General features: G+C 48.1%; 9 protein-coding genes across 9 annotated transcripts; 4 read left to right on the top strand and 5 right to left on the bottom strand.

Annotated features, from left to right (window-relative positions):
• Positions 1-282: 282 nt before the first annotated feature.
• Positions 283-1,146, bottom strand: YALI1_F37808g (uncharacterized protein; the record flags this gene model as incomplete). The annotated part of the gene is made up of 1 exon (XM_506041.3): positions 283-1,146. The coding sequence occupies one exon, from the start codon at positions 1,144-1,146 to the stop codon at positions 283-285; it is 864 nt and encodes a 287-aa protein (XP_506041.2).
• Positions 1,147-2,093: 947 nt separating this feature from the next.
• On the bottom strand, positions 2,094-4,432 carry YALI1_F37775g (uncharacterized protein; the record flags this gene model as incomplete). The annotated part of the gene is made up of 2 exons (XM_506040.3): positions 2,094-4,052; positions 4,394-4,432. The coding sequence occupies 2 exons, from the start codon at positions 4,430-4,432 to the stop codon at positions 2,094-2,096; spliced, it is 1,998 nt and encodes a 665-aa protein (XP_506040.1).
• A 564-nt stretch (positions 4,433-4,996) lies between these two features.
• YALI1_F37770g (uncharacterized protein) lies at positions 4,997-6,241 on the top strand (the record flags this gene model as incomplete). The annotated part of the gene is made up of 1 exon (XM_506039.3): positions 4,997-6,241. One exon carries the CDS (start codon positions 4,997-4,999, stop codon positions 6,239-6,241), a length of 1,245 nt encoding a protein of 414 aa, XP_506039.3.
• A 117-nt stretch (positions 6,242-6,358) lies between these two features.
• YALI1_F37742g (uncharacterized protein) lies at positions 6,359-7,762 on the bottom strand (the record flags this gene model as incomplete). The annotated part of the gene is made up of 1 exon (XM_506038.1): positions 6,359-7,762. The coding sequence occupies one exon, from the start codon at positions 7,760-7,762 to the stop codon at positions 6,359-6,361; it is 1,404 nt and encodes a 467-aa protein (XP_506038.1).
• Positions 7,763-8,531: 769 nt separating this feature from the next.
• YALI1_F37734g (uncharacterized protein) lies at positions 8,532-9,474 on the top strand (the record flags this gene model as incomplete). Its single annotated transcript, XM_506037.1, has 2 exons — positions 8,532-8,534; positions 8,581-9,474. 2 exons carry the CDS (start codon positions 8,532-8,534, stop codon positions 9,472-9,474), a joined length of 897 nt encoding a protein of 298 aa, XP_506037.1.
• Positions 9,475-9,699: 225 nt separating this feature from the next.
• Positions 9,700-10,596, bottom strand: YALI1_F37714g (uncharacterized protein; the record flags this gene model as incomplete). Its single annotated transcript, XM_506036.1, has 1 exon — positions 9,700-10,596. One exon carries the CDS (start codon positions 10,594-10,596, stop codon positions 9,700-9,702), a length of 897 nt encoding a protein of 298 aa, XP_506036.1.
• Positions 10,597-12,602: 2,006 nt separating this feature from the next.
• Positions 12,603-13,313, top strand: YALI1_F37694g (uncharacterized protein; the record flags this gene model as incomplete). The annotated part of the gene is made up of 1 exon (XM_506035.1): positions 12,603-13,313. One exon carries the CDS (start codon positions 12,603-12,605, stop codon positions 13,311-13,313), a length of 711 nt encoding a protein of 236 aa, XP_506035.1.
• A 196-nt stretch (positions 13,314-13,509) lies between these two features.
• Positions 13,510-14,367, top strand: YALI1_F37685g (uncharacterized protein; the record flags this gene model as incomplete). Its single annotated transcript, XM_506034.1, has 1 exon — positions 13,510-14,367. One exon carries the CDS (start codon positions 13,510-13,512, stop codon positions 14,365-14,367), a length of 858 nt encoding a protein of 285 aa, XP_506034.1.
• A 222-nt stretch (positions 14,368-14,589) lies between these two features.
• YALI1_F37658g (uncharacterized protein) lies at positions 14,590-16,188 on the bottom strand (the record flags this gene model as incomplete). The annotated part of the gene is made up of 1 exon (XM_506033.3): positions 14,590-16,188. The coding sequence occupies one exon, from the start codon at positions 16,186-16,188 to the stop codon at positions 14,590-14,592; it is 1,599 nt and encodes a 532-aa protein (XP_506033.3).
• Positions 16,189-18,955: the final 2,767 nt, after the last annotated feature.

The raw sequence follows: 18,955 nt of genomic DNA, 5'->3' as shown, positions 1-18,955 counted from the left end.
AGATATCCACAGGATAGGGATTTAAACGTGGGTTTTGACGCTACAATTCAACCTCCCTTCAGCCTGAAGACACAATTGCAGGGTTTGAAATAAAAAATACCAAAAAATTGGTGGTGGTGTGTGCGAACTTCCCATGATCCCCCTGATTTTGTGAAGGCCAACCATAAACGCCATATCATTCTTGATAAGAACCTCGCTGTACTGTAGCATATCTCCGACGTCCGTATTTTCATAATACTTTTAACTCCATTCATTTACATATGTTCGATTAAATCATTGCAATCAGGCGTTTCGCTTTCGTGCAGCTTCTCGTTCATTAGCATGCTGGACAGCTACGCTGGAAGCCATCCATGCGTCACTTCGCTCCCATGCCCTAAGACCCTTTTTGGTGGCCTTCTCAATCATTCGTTCCTGGGTCACATTCTTCACTTCCACCTGAGCTCCGTCTCGGGACACCTTGATGTGGTGACGCTGGAGACCCTCCTTGACAGTAGCCTTGAAACCAAGGTAGACGACCCAGGACACATAGATGACACCGGCAACGATGCCGACTGCGAGGAAAATCAATAGTAGCGATCGCACTCGTGCAAACGTGCTGACAGAAGGAGCCAGTTTGGAATCCAGGAAACCGGCCTTCACCAGCTCCTCATACCGGCGCATAGCCTCTTCTTCCGAGAGCATCTCTCGAGCTCTGTCCACGGTCTCTCCTCGCTCGGTTGAAAGTAGCCAATCCTTGATGCCCATTGTGTGTGTGTGTGTGTGTGTGTGTTGTAGTATTGTGTCGTAATACAAGTGGTGTCGCTGACTACAGTAGGTCGATGATCCTAGTTCAGATGTGTGATGACGATTTAGTGTGTATCTGAAGTTTTGATGACTTGTGGTCTGGCTGATAGTGGTAAAACTCTCTCTTTGACTGTAACTGAGTGGTGATAGTTGCAGTGTAATTGACGACGTTTGGATGAGAAGTGTGCGAGTGCAAGTTCGAGTACAAGTACGATAATCTTCAGAGGGTTCGTTCCAAAGGTAGACTAGGGACTGATTTTTATGCAGTCCCAGACGCACAGCAAAACACAGCCACAAGGATAGTGCACGCACGGCTGTGCAGTGGAGTAACACATGAACAACACTGCGAACAAGGGAATTCATATCAGAGGATGCATCTATCGTATTTGTATGCTAGAAAAATTACTACACTATATCTGTCGCTCCCATTCCTTATCGATCCACTCTGCTTACTGTTATCCGCTTTACAACCCCACCTATAAACCTAGGTCTTCCACCTGCCAGAAGGTCCAAACAGAGTTTTGCTCGCTTCCACCAACACCCGCTCTCTCTTCAATTTGGGCCAAACCTTACAATATTTTTAGAACAATCTTCAAGTCGAAAGCTGTATAGGCTCAGCCGGCATGTCTATCACGCCCGAAAGACCGATTATGACATGTATGGAACGTTTTATAGAAGGCAGTGTAACTGCTAATACGAGATGGCCCCGCATCGAGATGCTGCGCGGTCTTGAAATAACCACACAACCCGACGCATCGATGCGTCGCCAGTGTTCAGGAAGACCTTTGCAGACAATCCCGATTAGCGATTACGTCAACATACAGCCGGTCAGAAACGCAAATGAAGAATTGGATTAAAATAAGCAAATGAAATCGGAAAAAATCTTCTCGTCTCCCCCCTGGCCCCGAGAGACCCGCCGAAGAACCTTCGGGTAACGTGACTGAAAAATCGTCATTCGGAGACAGATAGTTCTTTAGCAGCTTTAATATCACACCACTCACTTGCTTCCAATGCAAACAAGTGGAATATGAACAAGCGGTTTATTGTATGTATACAACCTTGTTGGGTCTGGGAGCTTGAAAGCGTGGCAATAATATACGAGCCAACTTGATCCCGCTCTCTGCACGTCCTGTACGAGTACGAGCATTTGCACTTTGTACTACTTGTACTGTATGTACTTGTACTTGCGATAAACTCTGCATCTTTCTGGTGTTGTATATGGTACTGCGGTAATTGTACGGTACCTCCACCCGATTCATTGATTCATCATAACATTACTATAAGACTTTTCTCTACTTGTACTTGTCTAATTATACAGAAGCGACGATTTCTGCTGCCTGGGACAAACTGTCCACCATCTTTTTGCATTCGTCTCGTCGCTGGACGGTAAAATCACTCTCCTGTAGCAGATCGTCGAGCTTCTCATTTAGGTAGAGCTTCTGGAGCAGCTCCTTCTGCAACAAGTCCTTGGAATGCTTGACCAGGTTAAGAGTAATCACCTTCGGCACTAAATCGTTCATGGTTCGTCGCACAATGTTGAAGTACGACGTGATGAGGAGCTTGATAACATCTGTCTCCATGGACTCCTTCTCGTTCAGAGTACCAGAAGCCTTGAGAACGGCAGGAGGAGCCTCCATCTCAGCCATCTTCTTCTTGTTCTTGGAAGAGAAGAACGAGCCGAAGAAACCGCCCTCCTTCGATTCATCCTTAGGGGGCTGTGCAGTCTGTGTAGGTGCAGGAGATCCTCGCTTGTTCTTGCCGGTGATCACCTCAGTCTTTGGTGCGGGATGGTGTTTGTCGTGGATAAGAGAGAGCGCGGTGTGGCCGGAAATGAAGTCGGGGTGACCAGTGTTGACGTAACAGGCTTCAGCAGAAACAATGTCAGAAACAAGAGTGTTGGTAGGGAGGAGAGCCTGCTTGAGGAAAGAGACAACCAGAGTGAAGATCTGATCCTTGAGCTTGGGGTATCGCTTCATACCAGGACGAGTAAGACACAGCTGAGCAATTCTAACTAGCTCGTCGTAGACAAGAGCGACACACTTCAGAGAGGGCTCCTCAAACCGCTTGATCTGCTGCTTGACAATCACCTCGAAGGCCTCGGTACCCACAAACAGGGCAGGAGAAGAACCAGAGGAGTTGTACAGAATGGTTCGAATATCAACGTCTCGAACCTGGTCAAAGGGATCAATAGCCTTAATACCATTGGCGTAGAGCTCGTGGAAGACAAACGAGACTCGAGCACCTCCAGACAGCTCACTGGTAGACAGGTCCTGAGAGTTACCATCCAGGTTGGTTCGGAACTCATTGGAGAACTCAGTGATGAGGTTGAGAACGATGTTGGAGGGAGATCCAAGCATATCGTCACCTCCCAGGGCAGAAAGCTCGCTCTGATACTTCGCAAGAGTGCTGTGAATCTTGCTCTTGATATCAGGGAGCTGTGACTTGATGTGGTGTCGCAGGATCATGTTCAGCTTTCGAGCAAGGAAGGGGGTTCCGCAGAACTGAGCCTTGGCTCGGTACGAGGGGTGGCCCTCAAAAAAGTTCTTCTCGTACTCTAGAGCAGCGCTAATGTTCTTGTTGGACTGAATGTCCTTCTGGCCTCGGTTAATTACGGGAACGTATCCGTATCTGAGAGGAATAACTCGGCCAGCCAAAATATCGATGACGTCTGTGCCTTGGTCCATAAGATCAATCTTGGTAAGAACACCAATGGTTCGGGTTCCCTCGGGATCGACTTCTCGGGCGAGCTTGAGACCGTCAGAGTTGGCCAAATCGGTGTTAGCAGCAGTGACGGACAGAATGATAGCATTGGGCTTGGAAATAAATCCCAGAACCATTTCCTTGATCTGTCGCTCAATGTCCTTGGGCTGATCTCCAACAGGGACCTTTGTGAGACCGGGTAGATCAACCAGAGTCAGGGTAAGCACCTTGGGCGAGTAGATTCGCAAGTTGATGGGTGACGATGAGATGCCTGCGTTGGACCCGGTGACCTTATCGGTTTCCTTGGCAATTTCGTTTCGGATCTCGTTGAAGTCGGTGAACTTTTTGCCGGGAAGATGCAGGAACTCTCCGTACTCTTCCGAGTCGGGTTTGTTGGTCAGCTGGAGCACAAGGGGCCGCCGGGTGACAATTCCCGTTCCTCGGGGCAGGAAGTCTCGGCCGACAATGTTCTCCAACACTGACGACTTTCCGGACGATTGCGAGCCCACCACAGTGATCTGAGGCAGATCAATAGGGTTGACAGTAGTTCCGAGTGTGGCGAATGCGTCCTGGGTTAGTAGCTGTTTATGTGGCGAGCTTGTAGGTCGTGGGGGTGGGGGTGCACGGTAGACATTCTGCTAGCTATGCACAGATTACGGAGAACCATCTTGACTGTGATCAGTAGGTAGAAGCCTCGGAACATCACATCGTTCGTAATAATGTTAATTTCCACGACATAACCTCTGTGTCCAGCCCATCGTCGCCCTCTGTGTTGAGTCTTGTCATCGAATTATGCCAGGTGTACGTTACAGTTGCACATGTTGGTGATTGGCACAACACAATATCCAGCTCCGTGTCACATGTCTCTTCTTCGAAATATGTCCCGTTAATATCATCTCGTAATACTCACCTGAAGACGGTTAACGGTCTTGATTAGATCCTCATCCATTTTGGCGTGTGTCGCTGTAGTACAATGTGGTGATGTGTTGATAAACTCTCGATAGGAGGTGTGTTGGGAGGTTTGGAGAGCGATTAAGGTCTGCTTATATTTGGCTTATATTTGGATGTACAATAAGTGGTGGCAAAGTGGCGAAGGCAGTGTTGATAGATGCGGATAAAGAGAATTATGTGTTTTACGCAGCCTTTTGTTGTTTGATTTACTCTGATGGTGTTTGGTATTGTAATATGATAGTCAAGAGCGTGTGTTATGGTTGTAGCCAATTTTCTCTACTATAAGTTGACGAGACTGTATGCTGTAATTACTTGATGTGAGTTGATATGAGAGTACGAGCCGGTCATGTTCTTACTGTAGTAGGGCGTTTGAATCGTGAAGTTCTATAAGTACCGGTACAGGTTACATGATGCATCGGTATTACTGTAGTGGCAACAGAATCTCTTATAGCGAGAAGAACCCACCGCCTTTGTACATACTGGCCATATCACCATCTCCTGCAAGAAAACCTAGATTGAAATTTATTTGATCAACCCGTTTGGAGACTAACATTACACGATCATGGTCCTTCCTAGAAACAAAAGACGGCCCGCTAAGCCCAAGGCGGCACTCAAGCCCGACAACCCCGACACAGAGAAGCTCAACAAGCTGTTTGCCGAGCTCACACAGCTCGATGAGGATCTCGCAGCAACAGATATCGTGTGGAAGGAGACCAAGAGTGTGGAGAAGAAGACCGACAAGACCGATGAGCAGATTTTCGCCACCGTCAGCGACCTAGCGAAATTGTGCCATGCCCACATGACCAAGTGTGGTGTGGCCTTCAAGCCCCCTGTGTCCGTGGACATTGCTGTTCATACTGTTTCTGATCTGCGTAAGGTGTTGCCAGCCTTCACTGGAGAGTATCAGAACTTTGTGTCTCTGTCTGACAGTAGTGATGCTCACGAATTGATGCAAAAGGAGCTTCGTATTAAGCTTAGAGATGTCTGTGGTGGTATTTCGACTTTCAGCCGTGTTGTCCAGTCTCTTCTGAAGATGGATAGTAAGGCTGCCCAGACTATGCTTGATAACGTGCCTGTAGGTGACAGTGACGACGAAGTGACTGATGCAATTGGCAACCTCACTGTGGAGGAGGAAGTCAAGGGCCCCGAACTGTCTGCTGAGGAGCAAGAGGAACAGATTGCTGCTGAAGCATACTCCAAGCAACTGATTCGAGTAGCTCAGACCTGGAAATACTGCAACGCCGTCCAGGAGTTCTGCAAGACCCCATTCTTGGACGTCGCCAAGAGACGTCTCAAGGAGACCTGTTTGGTCATGACTGATGCTGTTAACGAGCTCAAGGAGTGGCTGGATAATGCTGATGACGAAGATGATGATCCCTTTGGACTGGACGACTATGAAGACACTGATGACGAGGCAGAACCTGCTGCTCCCGCTGCCCCTACTTCCCGAAGCGACGAAATTGTTGCTTTGGCTGAGAAGTGGCATGCAAAGCTCATTACCCTATTCAAGCTCGTTCAGGCTCTGGCATCACGATACTCGTCTCTATGCAAGGCTGATGCTGATGCCACTTCCAAGGACAGACTTGTAAGTGTCAACTCCCGTATTTATAAGCTTGCTGCCGGCGTCGACGACCTTGTCACCGGCTTCCTCATGAACAGCTCTGTCGCTGAGCTTGAGGGTGAATCTACCAAACTGGACGAGCTAGTGCGAGACTTGGCAAAGTCCGAGCGACTCAGCCCCGACGGGTCCAGCGATGCTGTCACTGTCTATATTGACAGTGCTTTTTCCTCCGCTTATGGGCTTTAATGAAGGAAATGTCTGGGCAGTATATAGTATGGATTGAATAACTTCAACGTTGACATCGCTTGTTTTATTAGTGCGATCTATTATATGCTATGGTTTTGATGGTCAATTTCTAGTTGGTCAGTTTGCGGAGCTACGGTGCTTTTGATTTCGTCGTTTGACAAACTCAACAATCTGCTGAGAACCAGCAAGCGTAGACACGAACTTTCGCTTTCCAGGATTCTCATACAAGAGAACGCCCAGCTCCTTGGCATAAGTGGAGACATCCTTGTACTCGTCAAAGTTTTTGAACTCGGAGAACAAGTAACCGTCGGTGGCTCGGATTCTGTCCATCTCAAGTTGCCACAGTTTGATCTGATCCACCACAGTAGGGGGAAGAACGTGTTCCATCCCCTTCATACGTGGGTGTGCATGAACAGAGAGATATGTGATGATTTGTTCGGCAGTAATACCGTTTGAGAGCGCAAATCGAACCGAGTCTCGGTTGATCTGACCGGTAACCATGTTTGCAAATCGTGTCTTAAGATTGACAAAAAGGTTCAGTACTGCGATCTGTAGTGGAGACTCTGTGTAGGCGTAGAGTCTGAAATTAGTTTCCAGAATGATAAATCCAGAGTCGGCAGCAACAGAAGACGAAATTGTGTCTTGTGTAGCTGCTTCCATGCTCTGACTGGCTGTTCTAAGTGCAGCCGTTTCTGATGTCAGAGTAGTAGCCAGTCGCGTAGGATAGAATCGTCTAGACGATGCTTTTCGCTGGTAGACGATACCGTAATCCCGCAGATCCTCCAGCATGTGTTTCTGTGTCTCGGAGAGTGCACTGAGCGAGTAGTCCTGGCCTAGCTCGAGAGAACCTAGCATGAAAATGAAGTTGAGCACGTCTACAGGATCCATCTGCAGATACTCGGACATGTTGAGATACTGGAGCAACAGTGTCCAAATCTGAGCATTTACATCCTGTAGCAAGAACTGGAATCCTGCATTGGTGATTCTCAGTCCTCCCCGTTCGGGTTCCATAAGTCCACTGTGCTTCAGCAGGTTGAGCACTCCATCACTGGGTGTTCTTCCAATCGACGTTCCGACCATAAAATGTAAGATCATCTCCCATTGAGAGACAGCGTGAGCATCCAAAAACGCCACATCCACCTTGTGTTTGTCTTCCGTGTCGCAGGGCACTCCAAACGAAATGTTCTGGTCTCCTCCTACCAGAGCTGCCCTCAGGTTCTTTTTGAATGTCGGATTAATGATGATATGGGCCTGGGTCTCTGTGAAAATGTGGAGCAGTCGCAGTTTCTTCTGTGTTTCGAGCTTGAGTCGCTGACTTGAAGGCTTCACCAGAGCGTCGACGTCGGCTACTGCTATGGGATCGGGGTTGAAAATCATGCCCATGATGAGTGTTCTTGCCAGAGCAGGTAGCAGTCGGAACACCGCCAGACATGTGGCCGGAGACTGGTACAGCCGAGTTAGTACTGCCTCCGGAAGACCTTCCAGGTAGTCATTGATGCTGTTTTTGAACTGGCTCGTCATATCCACTGTGATTGCCGTATCAACAATGGTCAGTTTGTCATATCATGCAAGATCTTATTAGAGTTCTACATAAATGGATACTGGAGGAGAGTGAGGTAAGAGATGGCTATGGTTGATATGACAGGAGTGCGTGATTGAATGGCTACACCAAAACCATGGGTTTTCTCTTATTTTGAAAACCTTTCACTCTCTTAGTTCTCCTCCAATTCGAAATACTTGGGTCAAAAGAATATGTTCACGGTTGACAGAAATTATTTGTGCGTCAGTATGCGAATGGTTGGTTTACCGTTAAGTATTTTACTTTACTTTCGTTCAAGCTGACAACAAGCCATAGTGAACCATCCCTTCTATTGATTTAGAGCTGTTTTTTTTTGTCTGATCCGTTATCCTAGAGCTTTTTTATACCTCTTCGTACCTCTCCACCACTTTCTCTATCAACATCCACTCCCTCGTGGTTACGTGTTTACTTGTTTCCACGACCTCACGTCTCTTCGATGATCCCTTACGTTTACAACTTTAATTTGCAGGTACACGTTGCACAACACCTCAATGTAGGAGGAATGATGAAATGAATGATAGAAAGTGGTGAATTACCAACATTAATCCCATGGTGGTTTGAGTCAGAGTGTCAACTGAAATTGCCTGTCCCTCCCTCCCGCGTCGCTCCTGTCCCTACAACAGGTTACGAGTACCGTATGCAAGGACACACCCACCACACACATCACTGAACTCAAACGTGAGAACACGACATATCTAACTATCCATCAGAATGGTGAGTATGGAAACGACAGCTATGATCCGGCAATCAGCTAACCCAGGTGACCATAGGAAACACGCACGACGACCTCATCCACGACGCCGTCCTGGACTACTACGGCAAGCGATTGGCCACTTGTTCGTCTGACAAGACCATCAAGATCTTCGAGATTGATGGAGACAACCACAAACTCGTCGAGACGCTGCGAGGACACGAGGGCCCCGTTTGGCAGGTCAGCTGGGCCCATCCCAAGTTCGGCTCTATTATTGCCTCTGCCTCCTACGATGGCAAGGTGTTCATCTGGCGAGAGGAGAACGGTCGATGGACTAACATTGCTCAGCATCAGCACAATGCCTCCGTCAACTCGGTGGTGTGGGCTCCCCAGGAGTACGGGCCCCTACTCCTATGCGCTTCTTCCGACGGCAACGTGTCCGTAGTCGAGTTCAAGGAGGGAGGTAACTGCGAGGCCACCACTTTCGCCGCCCATGATGTGGGCGCCAACTCCGCCTCCTGGGCTCCCCCTGCCGTGTCCGGCTCGCTCATTCAGCCCATCAACGGCAAAGCATCAAACAACATTCGAATTGTCACTGGAGGATGCGACAACCTCGTCAAGATCTGGAAGTACGACCCCTCTTCCAAGACTTACGTGATTGAGGAGACACTTTCTGGCCACAAGGACTGGGTTCGAGACGTTGCCTGGTCTTCCTCTGTTCTGTCCAAGTCTTACATTGCTTCCGCTTCGCAGGATAAGACCGTCATTGTGTGGACCCAGGAGGGCAACCAGCCATGGAAGAAGAAGCTGCTTCAGGACATCCCCTTCCCCGATGTGGTGTGGAAGGTTAGCTGGTCTCTGTCCGGCAACGTGCTGGCAGTTTCTGGAGGCGACAACAAGGTCACTCTGTGGAAGGAGAATCTCACTGGCGAGTGGGAGTCCGCTGGTGTTGTCGAGGAGTAACCATAGAGAATATATGTATGAGTATTGTCGGGAGAAATTGTAGTGACATGCAATGGGAATACGGGTTTCAATGTTTATAAATACTGTAGAAAAACCTCCTACTATGTTCAATTATGTAAAGATCGTGTCTCGAGATCACCAATTGGAGGCACCTACCCATACAGTTGCCAGATAACTGCACTACAGGTCACACAGTAAAATAGATAATGTCGACTAAACTAGTAACTAAACAACGTTAACCAGATCGGTAACGATGCCAACGAGATCATCGGCAGCTCGCTGACCCTCCTCCATGACCTCGCTGTGGTCGGCAATACCCTCATCAAGCTTGGCAGCATTGTCGTTCAGAGCGCTGTCGGGCTTCTTGAGAACGACAACGTTGGTGATGAGTGACAGAGCAAGCACCTTGATTCCACAATGTCGAGCCACAATCACCTCTGGGACTGTAGACATACCGACGGCGTCAGCCCCAATGGTAGATAGCATTCGAGCCTCAGCTCGAGACTCATAGGTGGGTCCGGAGACGAATGCATAAGTACCTTCGTGGATGCCTCGAGTCACGCCCTGCTTCTTGGCAATGTCGTAGACGGCTCGTCGCAGATCATGGTCGTAGGCATCTGACAGAGGTAGGAATCGGACTCCGAACTTCTCGTCGTTGGGGCCTCTCAGGGGATTGTTGCCTGCCAGGCCCGGTAGGTTGATGTGGTCATTGATAAGCATGATATCTCCGACCTTGAAGTCCTGGTTAAGACCGCCGGCAGCATTGGTCAGAATGACGGTCTTAATGCCAATCTGGGAGAAAACTCGGATGGGGAAGACGGTGTCTTGGATGTCGTAGCCCTCGTAGAAGTGGAACCGGCCCACCATGCAGACAACAGGGACGTTCTTCTCACCCAGCAGACCAACGACGAGCTTGCCGGCGTGGCCAGCCACGGTAGAGACCTTGAAGCCAGGAATGTCTTTGTACTCGATTGTGACCTGAGGCTCAGCCTTGAGAGCGTTAGCAAGGCCGCCGAGACCTGATCCGCACACGATACCGATCTGGGGGTTCTGGAGCTCCTTGGGCAGCTTGTCGGAGATTTTGTTGGCTGATTTAAGAGAGAGATCGAAAGTATCGGTCATTTTGTCGGTGATTGCGGTTATGTGGTGTGTATGTGTCAGGAGAAAGAAATTTGGCTACCTAGCTTGGTTTTGGATCCACCACTGCATATAAACCATGTTGGAAAGAGTAGACGGCGTTGAGATAGTGAACTATATCTGGACATGCCGCGGATATGCCGGCTGGGTGGAGAGACGGCGACTAGCGAGAGGTTCTCGTAATATTGCTGAAGGGTGTTTGAGGAACATAATTGCTTGTTAGAATCATGACTTTGCTTCACTGTGATTCTGTGGCGTTCTATGGGTCTCGAGTTCATCTGTCACCAGTGGGTAGATAAGCATAAGCATGTTTTTTGTCGAGAGTGTTAGTAATAATGAAGATGGGCTTCGCAGTCGTCTTAAGAGGGGTATATAGTGCAAGATCATTGAGAAGTCCGGATTTCTTCTTTATGTTTGAGTCTGTACATGTACGAGTATGTACATACTGTACTTCCAGCTCGGACATCACTCTCTCAAATATTTGTCTCAATTAGTAATCATGCAAAAACAAACCAACGAGCGACTTGATGAAACACTCGTCCTCTATATGCTCACGGGTACGGCTGCATGAGATGCAGTACAAGTATTTATAAGGGGCCGGCACTGTTTCCAAAAAAACAAATGAGACGAGTACAAGTAGCTACTTGTACTGAAATCCGAGATATGATGGGAACATTGACTGTTAAAGCAGAGCAACAGCTGTGCTTGGGCTAAACAATAAGTATTGTATGGCTAACCACCGCTACTACTTGCAGTCATCTCAGAACCGCCGCTTGTCTTGTGTTTCTGCTAATTAATACACAACAGAATCCCAAGATGCTCGTTCATGTTCTTGTTGGTCTGAGCTTCCGCTTGTGTGAGTCCATTATAGAGAGTAGAGTTGGTGAAAGAGGGCCCTATTACTTGGTCTCGACGTGATTCTGAAAGATGGTTCTCCGTCTCCAAGGGGCCTGTTTCTATCTCTCCTCAGTTGTCCCCAAATTTCCATTGCGATAGCTACTCGGACGAGTACTCGTACGTACTTGTACCCTGGGCACCATTACGGTATTTATCAGCTACACAGCACAGTAAAAATAGCTACAACATGCACCAAATACGATAGATATTATGCAACCCTAGTCGCCCCGTACCCATCCCTTGCTCGCGAAGTCGCATTAAATATCGCACACAACGCTCGCTTGTTCCGTGGAACATCTGACACTGCTAATTACTATGTACCGTAAATCTGCGGTTCCAGCTTCTAGACCTCTCCGTATTGGGTATACTAAGGTCAGCCCGTTGCAAGTCAAACGGCTCAACCACCACAACAATATCTCCGTCACTCCATAACACAAGGTCGAGGGCGATGAAACACTTTGTACCCCGCTTTCATAACCCTTCGAGATCCATGTGAAACCTCGTATATTCCCCTGGACACCGCAGTTTGTCTCACTTTCGCCTCCAAGCTGTTTTGGACCGCCAACTCTGTGCCTAACCGTTGTGAGTGTTAAGCTACCTAAATGGACCCGACATACTTGAACTTGTATTTTGCGAGCTCTTCGAAGTCGTCCAAACCGGATAATTTGACAGCAGAGAACACACCTATTAGTGTCATACAGTACCAATATACTCGCTATAATCACATCTACCTACCCCGGGAGCTCATATTCATCTTACCCCAACTTGCTTTTTCACTCCTGGAATTTAATCTCCACCATGAAACACACTCTAACCCAGAAGGGTGAACTCTTTCAAGGTCTTCTGACCGATTTAAGTTGGCTGGTCCGAGTGACGCCAAAATAAATACGAAGCCCGTTCCGTATCGCGCCCACTACTTTTTCGCTCCACCAACGGCTTCGCTTTTGTATCCCCGACAATACGCCGAGCTCGAAATTACGTTCCCGGCCCGAAATCGACCCACCAAGTATCTACACAATCTAATCAACCCCTGCAGCTCCCACGCGCAGATAATCGTCTGATCTGGGGGTTTGAGCCACTACAACACTGCCGAAATGACTCAGGGTATAAAAGGTATGAACCTGCTCGGAGATGGCAACAAAAACAGCCACCTTGGAAACGGCGGGAAATTAGACCACCCCAACGCAGAAAACGGCATGAACTTGTTCCGACAAATGACAGAAACAGACATGAAACAGACGGAACGGGTCCAGTCACCCACGTCGCCCAGTCCAAACTCCACCAACAGAATCGCATGTGTATCTCCTCCACACATGGTCCAGCTCCAAAGTCTCACCAGCACTCCTCAAGGACCCCACACTCCAAGAGACACTCCATGTATTACACCCTCCGTGTATTCACCAACGAGGGACGGAGCACACCTTTCCGAGGCCGAGGGAGCCCGAATCACCCGCCAAATTGAAGACCTGAAAATTACGAACATGACTCTCACCCAAATCAACAAGGACCTCGAAGCTCAGGTGCGAAAACAACAGCAGGAACTGAAACAGCTCCGAGAGCGGCGCCCGAGTAACTCAGAGATAATGTCCGGCGAGTACGAGTCCAACTTGGATCACATTGATGTTTCAAGTGAACTCAGCTCTACCACTCAATCACTTCTGGAGGCTATGGGAGTCAAGGGGATCGGTAGACCCACCCAACTGGATAAGTGTTTAGAGTTGAGCACCACCCTGTTACAGGAGTATTCCGAGGCTGTGCATTCGGTTTCCAACGTGGATGTCGGTGTCCGAGTCAAGGGATTATGAGGGTATGACACGTGATTAATGTAACCCCACTACTTATTATTGCTCCATTCTCCTGCTTTATGGTGTTTCGGGTATTCGTGTTTAGACCGCCAATTAGACTCTCGAGTTTAAGGGTTATCACGCAGATTTTGAAACATGTAAATTTGGGTGAACATTTTTCCAGCAGCGTATTTCAGCAGCTCGCTCAACATTGGAGATGGTGTTTTTCGGCAAAAAATCGCCAATCACGGGGAAACAAAATGCACGAAAAACAACTGGGCTCAAGGCCGCATCCACGCGCTCAATTATCAACAAGTACCACCAGCTGAACAAGCGAAAGTTGCAACTACAGGGGCTGAAGAAACGAATGAAGAAAGCAGAGGAGCAGGCAAAAGAGGCGGAAATCGACGCTGAAATAACACAAATCGACTCTGAAATGGAGAAATTGGGCGGCCTTGAAGTGTACCAGAAGGCGTCTCTCAAGGGCCAAGATCAGACTAGAGGAGGAGACTCATCACACGTTCTGCTCAAGTGGCTGAAGAACGAGGGAAACGAACTTGCACTCGAGGAGGGTCAGGAGAAGAAGCTGCTGGAAGTTGGGTGCCTGTCTGTGTCTAATGCTGTGTCTAAATCAACCGAGTTCGACACGATAGACCGGATCGATCTGAGATCGAATGATCCGCTCATAAAACAGCAGGATTTCCTGAAACGACCGCTTCCCAAGAGCGATCAGGAGAAGTATCACGTGATCTCATTATCGCTGGTGCTCAATTTTGTGCCTGTTACAGCTGACAGAGGCAAGATGCTCCAGCTGACCACCAAATTTCTGCATCCCCAAGGTCTTCTGTTCTTTGTGCTGCCCAAGGCATGCGTGGAGAACTCCCGGTATCTTGATGGCGAGCTGTTCGACTCCATTATGGCGTCATTGGGCTACGAGAAACTTGAGGAGACTACAACCGATAAGCTGATCTACCAGCTGTGGAGATGTCGCCAGGAGAAGGCCAAATATCAAAAGTTCACCAAAAACGAGGTGCGAAGTGGTTCTACGCGGAACAACTTTTGCATTACGTTGTGAGGTAACTTGATAAGAGGATGCACGACTGTGTTTATGATGTAATTATAAGGAATAGGAGTACTAACTTAGTAGAGATGGTAGTAAATACTATTTCATAAGCCAGCACAAGCTCACTATTATGTGAGAGTTGATGAGGCCTAGATCGTACTGTGTACTTGTAATATATATATTATATTAATTATATGCAAAATTGTGGTATACGAGTACTTATTGTAGTTCAAACTATACATGAGGAGGCTCGACACCCAGGAACGACCAAATGGTACCAACCACCGCTACTGCCGAATAGATGAGCAGTAGTGCGTAGATGAAGAATCGCTCGCCCCCCTTGATATCGTGTCGGAAAATCTTGAGGTAGAAACTGAGCGGCAGAATGAGACAAATGGAGACACAGAAGCCAGATCCCATGAGAGCAATGATCTTGTCAAAGGAAGGGAACACCATGGACAGAATGACAAAAGTAGCCACACAGATGCAGCGTGTGGAAACTCGGGCAATCTTAGCTCCAGGGGTTTGGCTGGCTTGGATGTTAAAGAGAGCATCGAGAGTGGAAATGATGGGTCGGGCGTTTAGAGGGGTTTTGGACAGAGGGATAAGAGCAATGAGAACAGTAACGATGACATTGAGCACTGCGGGGTATCCTTCCGTAGTGAGAATGTTCTTGGTCACCTCATCTTGGATCTGATCACCGAACATAAGAAAACCAAGCACACCCATGGCCAGATCCAGACCCAAAGTGATTCGGTAGGTGGTCTTCAGACACTTTGTGTACTTTTGGGGGTGTCGCATGTCTCTGTAGATATTAGGAAAGACAGCATGACCTCCCCAGGGAGCCATGAAGATACCGAACGACAGCGGCACGAGGATCCAGGCATGAGGGAACATGCTGGTAGGCATAGGGTCAAGGAGGGAGCCGGGGGCAGTAGGCTTGACGAGTCCGTCAATGAATACAATCACCACCAGACCCACGACCGACATGATTCCCATGATCGACGAAATGGAGAGAACTGACAGAGGCAGGAAAGTGGGAGGTGTAAGGACGAAGAACGCAACAACCTTCCATTCTGTTTTGGTCACTTGTGGCACCAGGGCGTTGAGTGAATCTGCAAACAAAACCACCAGGGAAACACATGCAGCCACCAGTTCAAGAGAGAAGAGAAGCGAGACGAGCACTCTAGCCTTGGATCCAAAGGCAGCGTAACCGATATCTGCGTAGGTGACCAGAGAAGGATCCGTATCCATGCATTTCGCCAGAAGTTTGGCGGTGTAGTGTGTGGAATATGCAGATGCCAGAAGCAAAACCATTCCGATACCCCATCCGGCGTATTTGAAACCAAGAGGTAGAGACAGGAGACCAACGCCAATAAGCACGTTGACAGAGTTGAAGACGGTCTGGGGGGCAGTAGACTGTCCCTCGACGGATGTGACAATAGTACCATCTGCATTTTCCACTCGCTTGACAAGCAGAGGCGCATCTTGAGATACCAGTGAGTCTAATCGCGATCTGGGCTGAACAGATTCGGTGTAGGCAAAAGAGGGTTCATCGAGGAAGTCAGACTCGTCAAACACAGACTCATCGTCTCCCGTGTGGTCACCTCGTCTGTAAGGCGAGAATTCGTCATCGTCAAAGTAGGTGCGTTCTCGGTTAAGACCCTGGGGTGGATCCAGATTCAGAAAGGACTGAGCTCGCTGAAAAGACGAAGCAAATCGGCCGAGAGAATTCACACCGGTGAAGGGAGACGAGGGGATGGACGGTATGAGAATCGACGACCGTCTCTGACGGTCTGGTGGATAGTCGATTGGGGCAGTTCCGTATGACATGATGGAGGAGCTGTGCTTCTTGAGGGAGGTGTTAAAAGAGTGGAAAACGTTGGTTTAGTGTAGCAGTTGGCAGGTGACTTTCCCGAGATCGCGGAAGGCTATCGGAGGTTTGAGGGCGATGTAATATCTTTCACTCACCGCGTTCTGACCGTGAATCACTTGTCACGAAGAAATCAGTCCTCCTGATCCCCTGAGGTCTCAGAACCTTATGCATACCTGAATGATAAACACACAACAAACGATTTTGGAGAGTGCAGACCATAGCCAAGACAGGAGGTTGTATGGGTGGTTATAGTGGAGAAAGTGAGCATTAGAGTGGTTGAAATAGTACCCCAAGCTATACGAACACCTCGTTTCTCAAAATTCATTCAGCCCCAGGTTTTAATCTCAAATGTAGAGTAGCGATTTCCACCGATAACTAGCTACTTATCCATTGGCTGGCAACTGGGACAAGCATGAGTGCTGCACTGGCAAAAAGCAAAGTGAAAAAGAGTGGAAATTGGTAACCAATGGCCCCTATAACAGTTCATACATGGGTATTCCCATGTTTAAAATTGGACATGTGTATTACAGGGGACACTACAGATCTCATTTCCGCTTACCCTGAAGTCTTACCCCCCTTCCCCTCCACAGCAGACCCCTCCTGCAACATGTGTGCCTGGTTGCCTAGTTTTACCCATCAAGGTTTGAGAAATCTTCCCGTAGAAGCTGTGGTTCCTGTTGATACCCGTCAGAAGCCAAAGGAGAAAACTAACACCAACCCAAAAAGCAAGCTAAAAAATTACCTGACCACACCGAAAAAGAAAACTTTGTCATGTTCGAAGGGTGAGAGGCCGCCAAACACCTGAAAGAGGAACCTCCATTCGGACGGATGCTGCCTCGTAAATGAGCCAACAACAGCCCACACAAATGTGCATACCATCGCAGCTGCACAAACAACGCGCTGATACCCACCTGACTCGTTTACAAAATGGTGTGCTCGCGTGCTCCATGCATCTCCCCCACAGCCGTGCCCTTCAGGGTTCGGCATGAGAAAGGGACGTCACGTGACAGAGAAACGCGAGTACAAGCAGAGAGAGAGACAAGGGTACAGTACTCGTACTCGTACCGGTACAAGAAGATGCGTGTTCTTTGTTTTCAAGTGGTTCGGTTATGCAATGGGAGGCAAACTGGAGGGATCCGTGAATGTCGAGGATGATACAGGTGAATGGAAAAACGCAAGTATGATGGCACATTGTCGGTGATGCTAGAGGAGAAATGTCAAAAACGAGACGTTAGCTCTCGATAGGCCCCTGGGTGAGGAATAGGTACCCGTTCCAACGCCAGTGCATTCTAAATACAGTATGTAGTGTTGTCTGTGGTGGTGCTATAAGCAACGAATAGTCATGGAAGAAGTCATTCTTCGTGAGGAAACGAGGTTCGTAGCAGTGGCAAGCGTTGTTTCTGGAACAATAATTAGCTTATTGGAGCAAACTAAGTCACTTTTTATAGTCACCACAGGAAATGCCATACAGTAATCTGCATAGTATCCTCTGGGTCTATTAGTCGAGGTTTACTTACAGTTACAATGATTCGATTGAATCAAGAAACATCGCTGAAAGTGCTGAGGGAACCCTACCTGTACCTGTACATATGTAGTAATTCAAAAAATGATATGTGGAGCGAGACCAGGGCAATGACAGATACACACACACACAACCACTGTACCATATATACCGATGAATGTCGCACGAACACTACCTGGATGTCATTTGCAGCCTCCATTACGTCAACATTATTTCGCTCACTGTGAACTAACGTACAGACAACATGGTACATACCGTGCACCAAGGAGCGTTTCCTCTACCCATGTCAAAAAAAAAGGGAAAACGCCTGGTGAAATGATTTGAAGACTTACAAAAATAGCTTCATGCCCCGCACTGCAAGAGCAGTATGTACTTATAGTCTGTGGTGTCTTTCACAAGAGCAATTCTGACCCGACTAAGCTTTCATATAACAGCGTAAGCAACTTCCCGAAATGACTAAATACGAAGGAACAATCGGTTTGTCTCGAGCGGAAAACTGTTAGCATGGGCAGGTGGTGCTCTCTTCGACGCTAAATTACAAGCTTGTTTGGTGATCAAATGCTATAATCCTGGAAATAATTTATCTCAGACATGAGAAGAAATAATATGATGCCATTTATACCACCGAGTAGTTAACCATTTCGTTCTGGGCGAGACACTCTTGTGATTCTGGATAGGCCAAGTTGCATTGTCCAGACACAGCTGCCAACGCATAATCCAAACGCATTAGTCTCGACACTCTTTCTCGAGGTTCACGAGTCTAATAGCCAGCCACAGTTGTGCTACGAACACAAATCGGTTCTTCGTGCCGTTCCACTTGCCGAGGGTTTGCAATGATGCAGGTTTTGTACAAGCGGTTGCATTCGGATAATGAGCTTTCCTCCTGTAAAGTGGCGAGCACGCCATGTATCGTACACATGGCACACTACAATTGTAGGTATCGTATGTTCTACTGTACATAGCTTCAAGTGCGACGTTTCAGCAAGACGGTGCCACAGAGCACAGCCGCTGCGGGGTTGAGCACACTGAAAACTGCTCCCCAAGACTACTGTACTTGTAGTTATGAAATCAGATCAAACTTCCTATACTCCGAATGTCCGATCGGTTCCCAAATAACGCCGCCACACTCCGGTCGATCAAGCTTTGTAGCTACAAGGAGTATTTATTTCCCCGTAACTCTAGCCGATATTTGGTTTCTACAT

This window comes from Yarrowia lipolytica, chromosome 1F (genome assembly GCF_001761485.1).
Source record: "Yarrowia lipolytica chromosome 1F, complete sequence".
In the NCBI taxonomy this organism is placed as follows: Eukaryota; Fungi; Ascomycota; class Dipodascomycetes; order Dipodascales; genus Yarrowia; species Yarrowia lipolytica.
The sequence above is the reverse complement of the archived record's forward strand: the minus strand, read 5'-3'. Positions and strand labels throughout refer to the sequence as shown.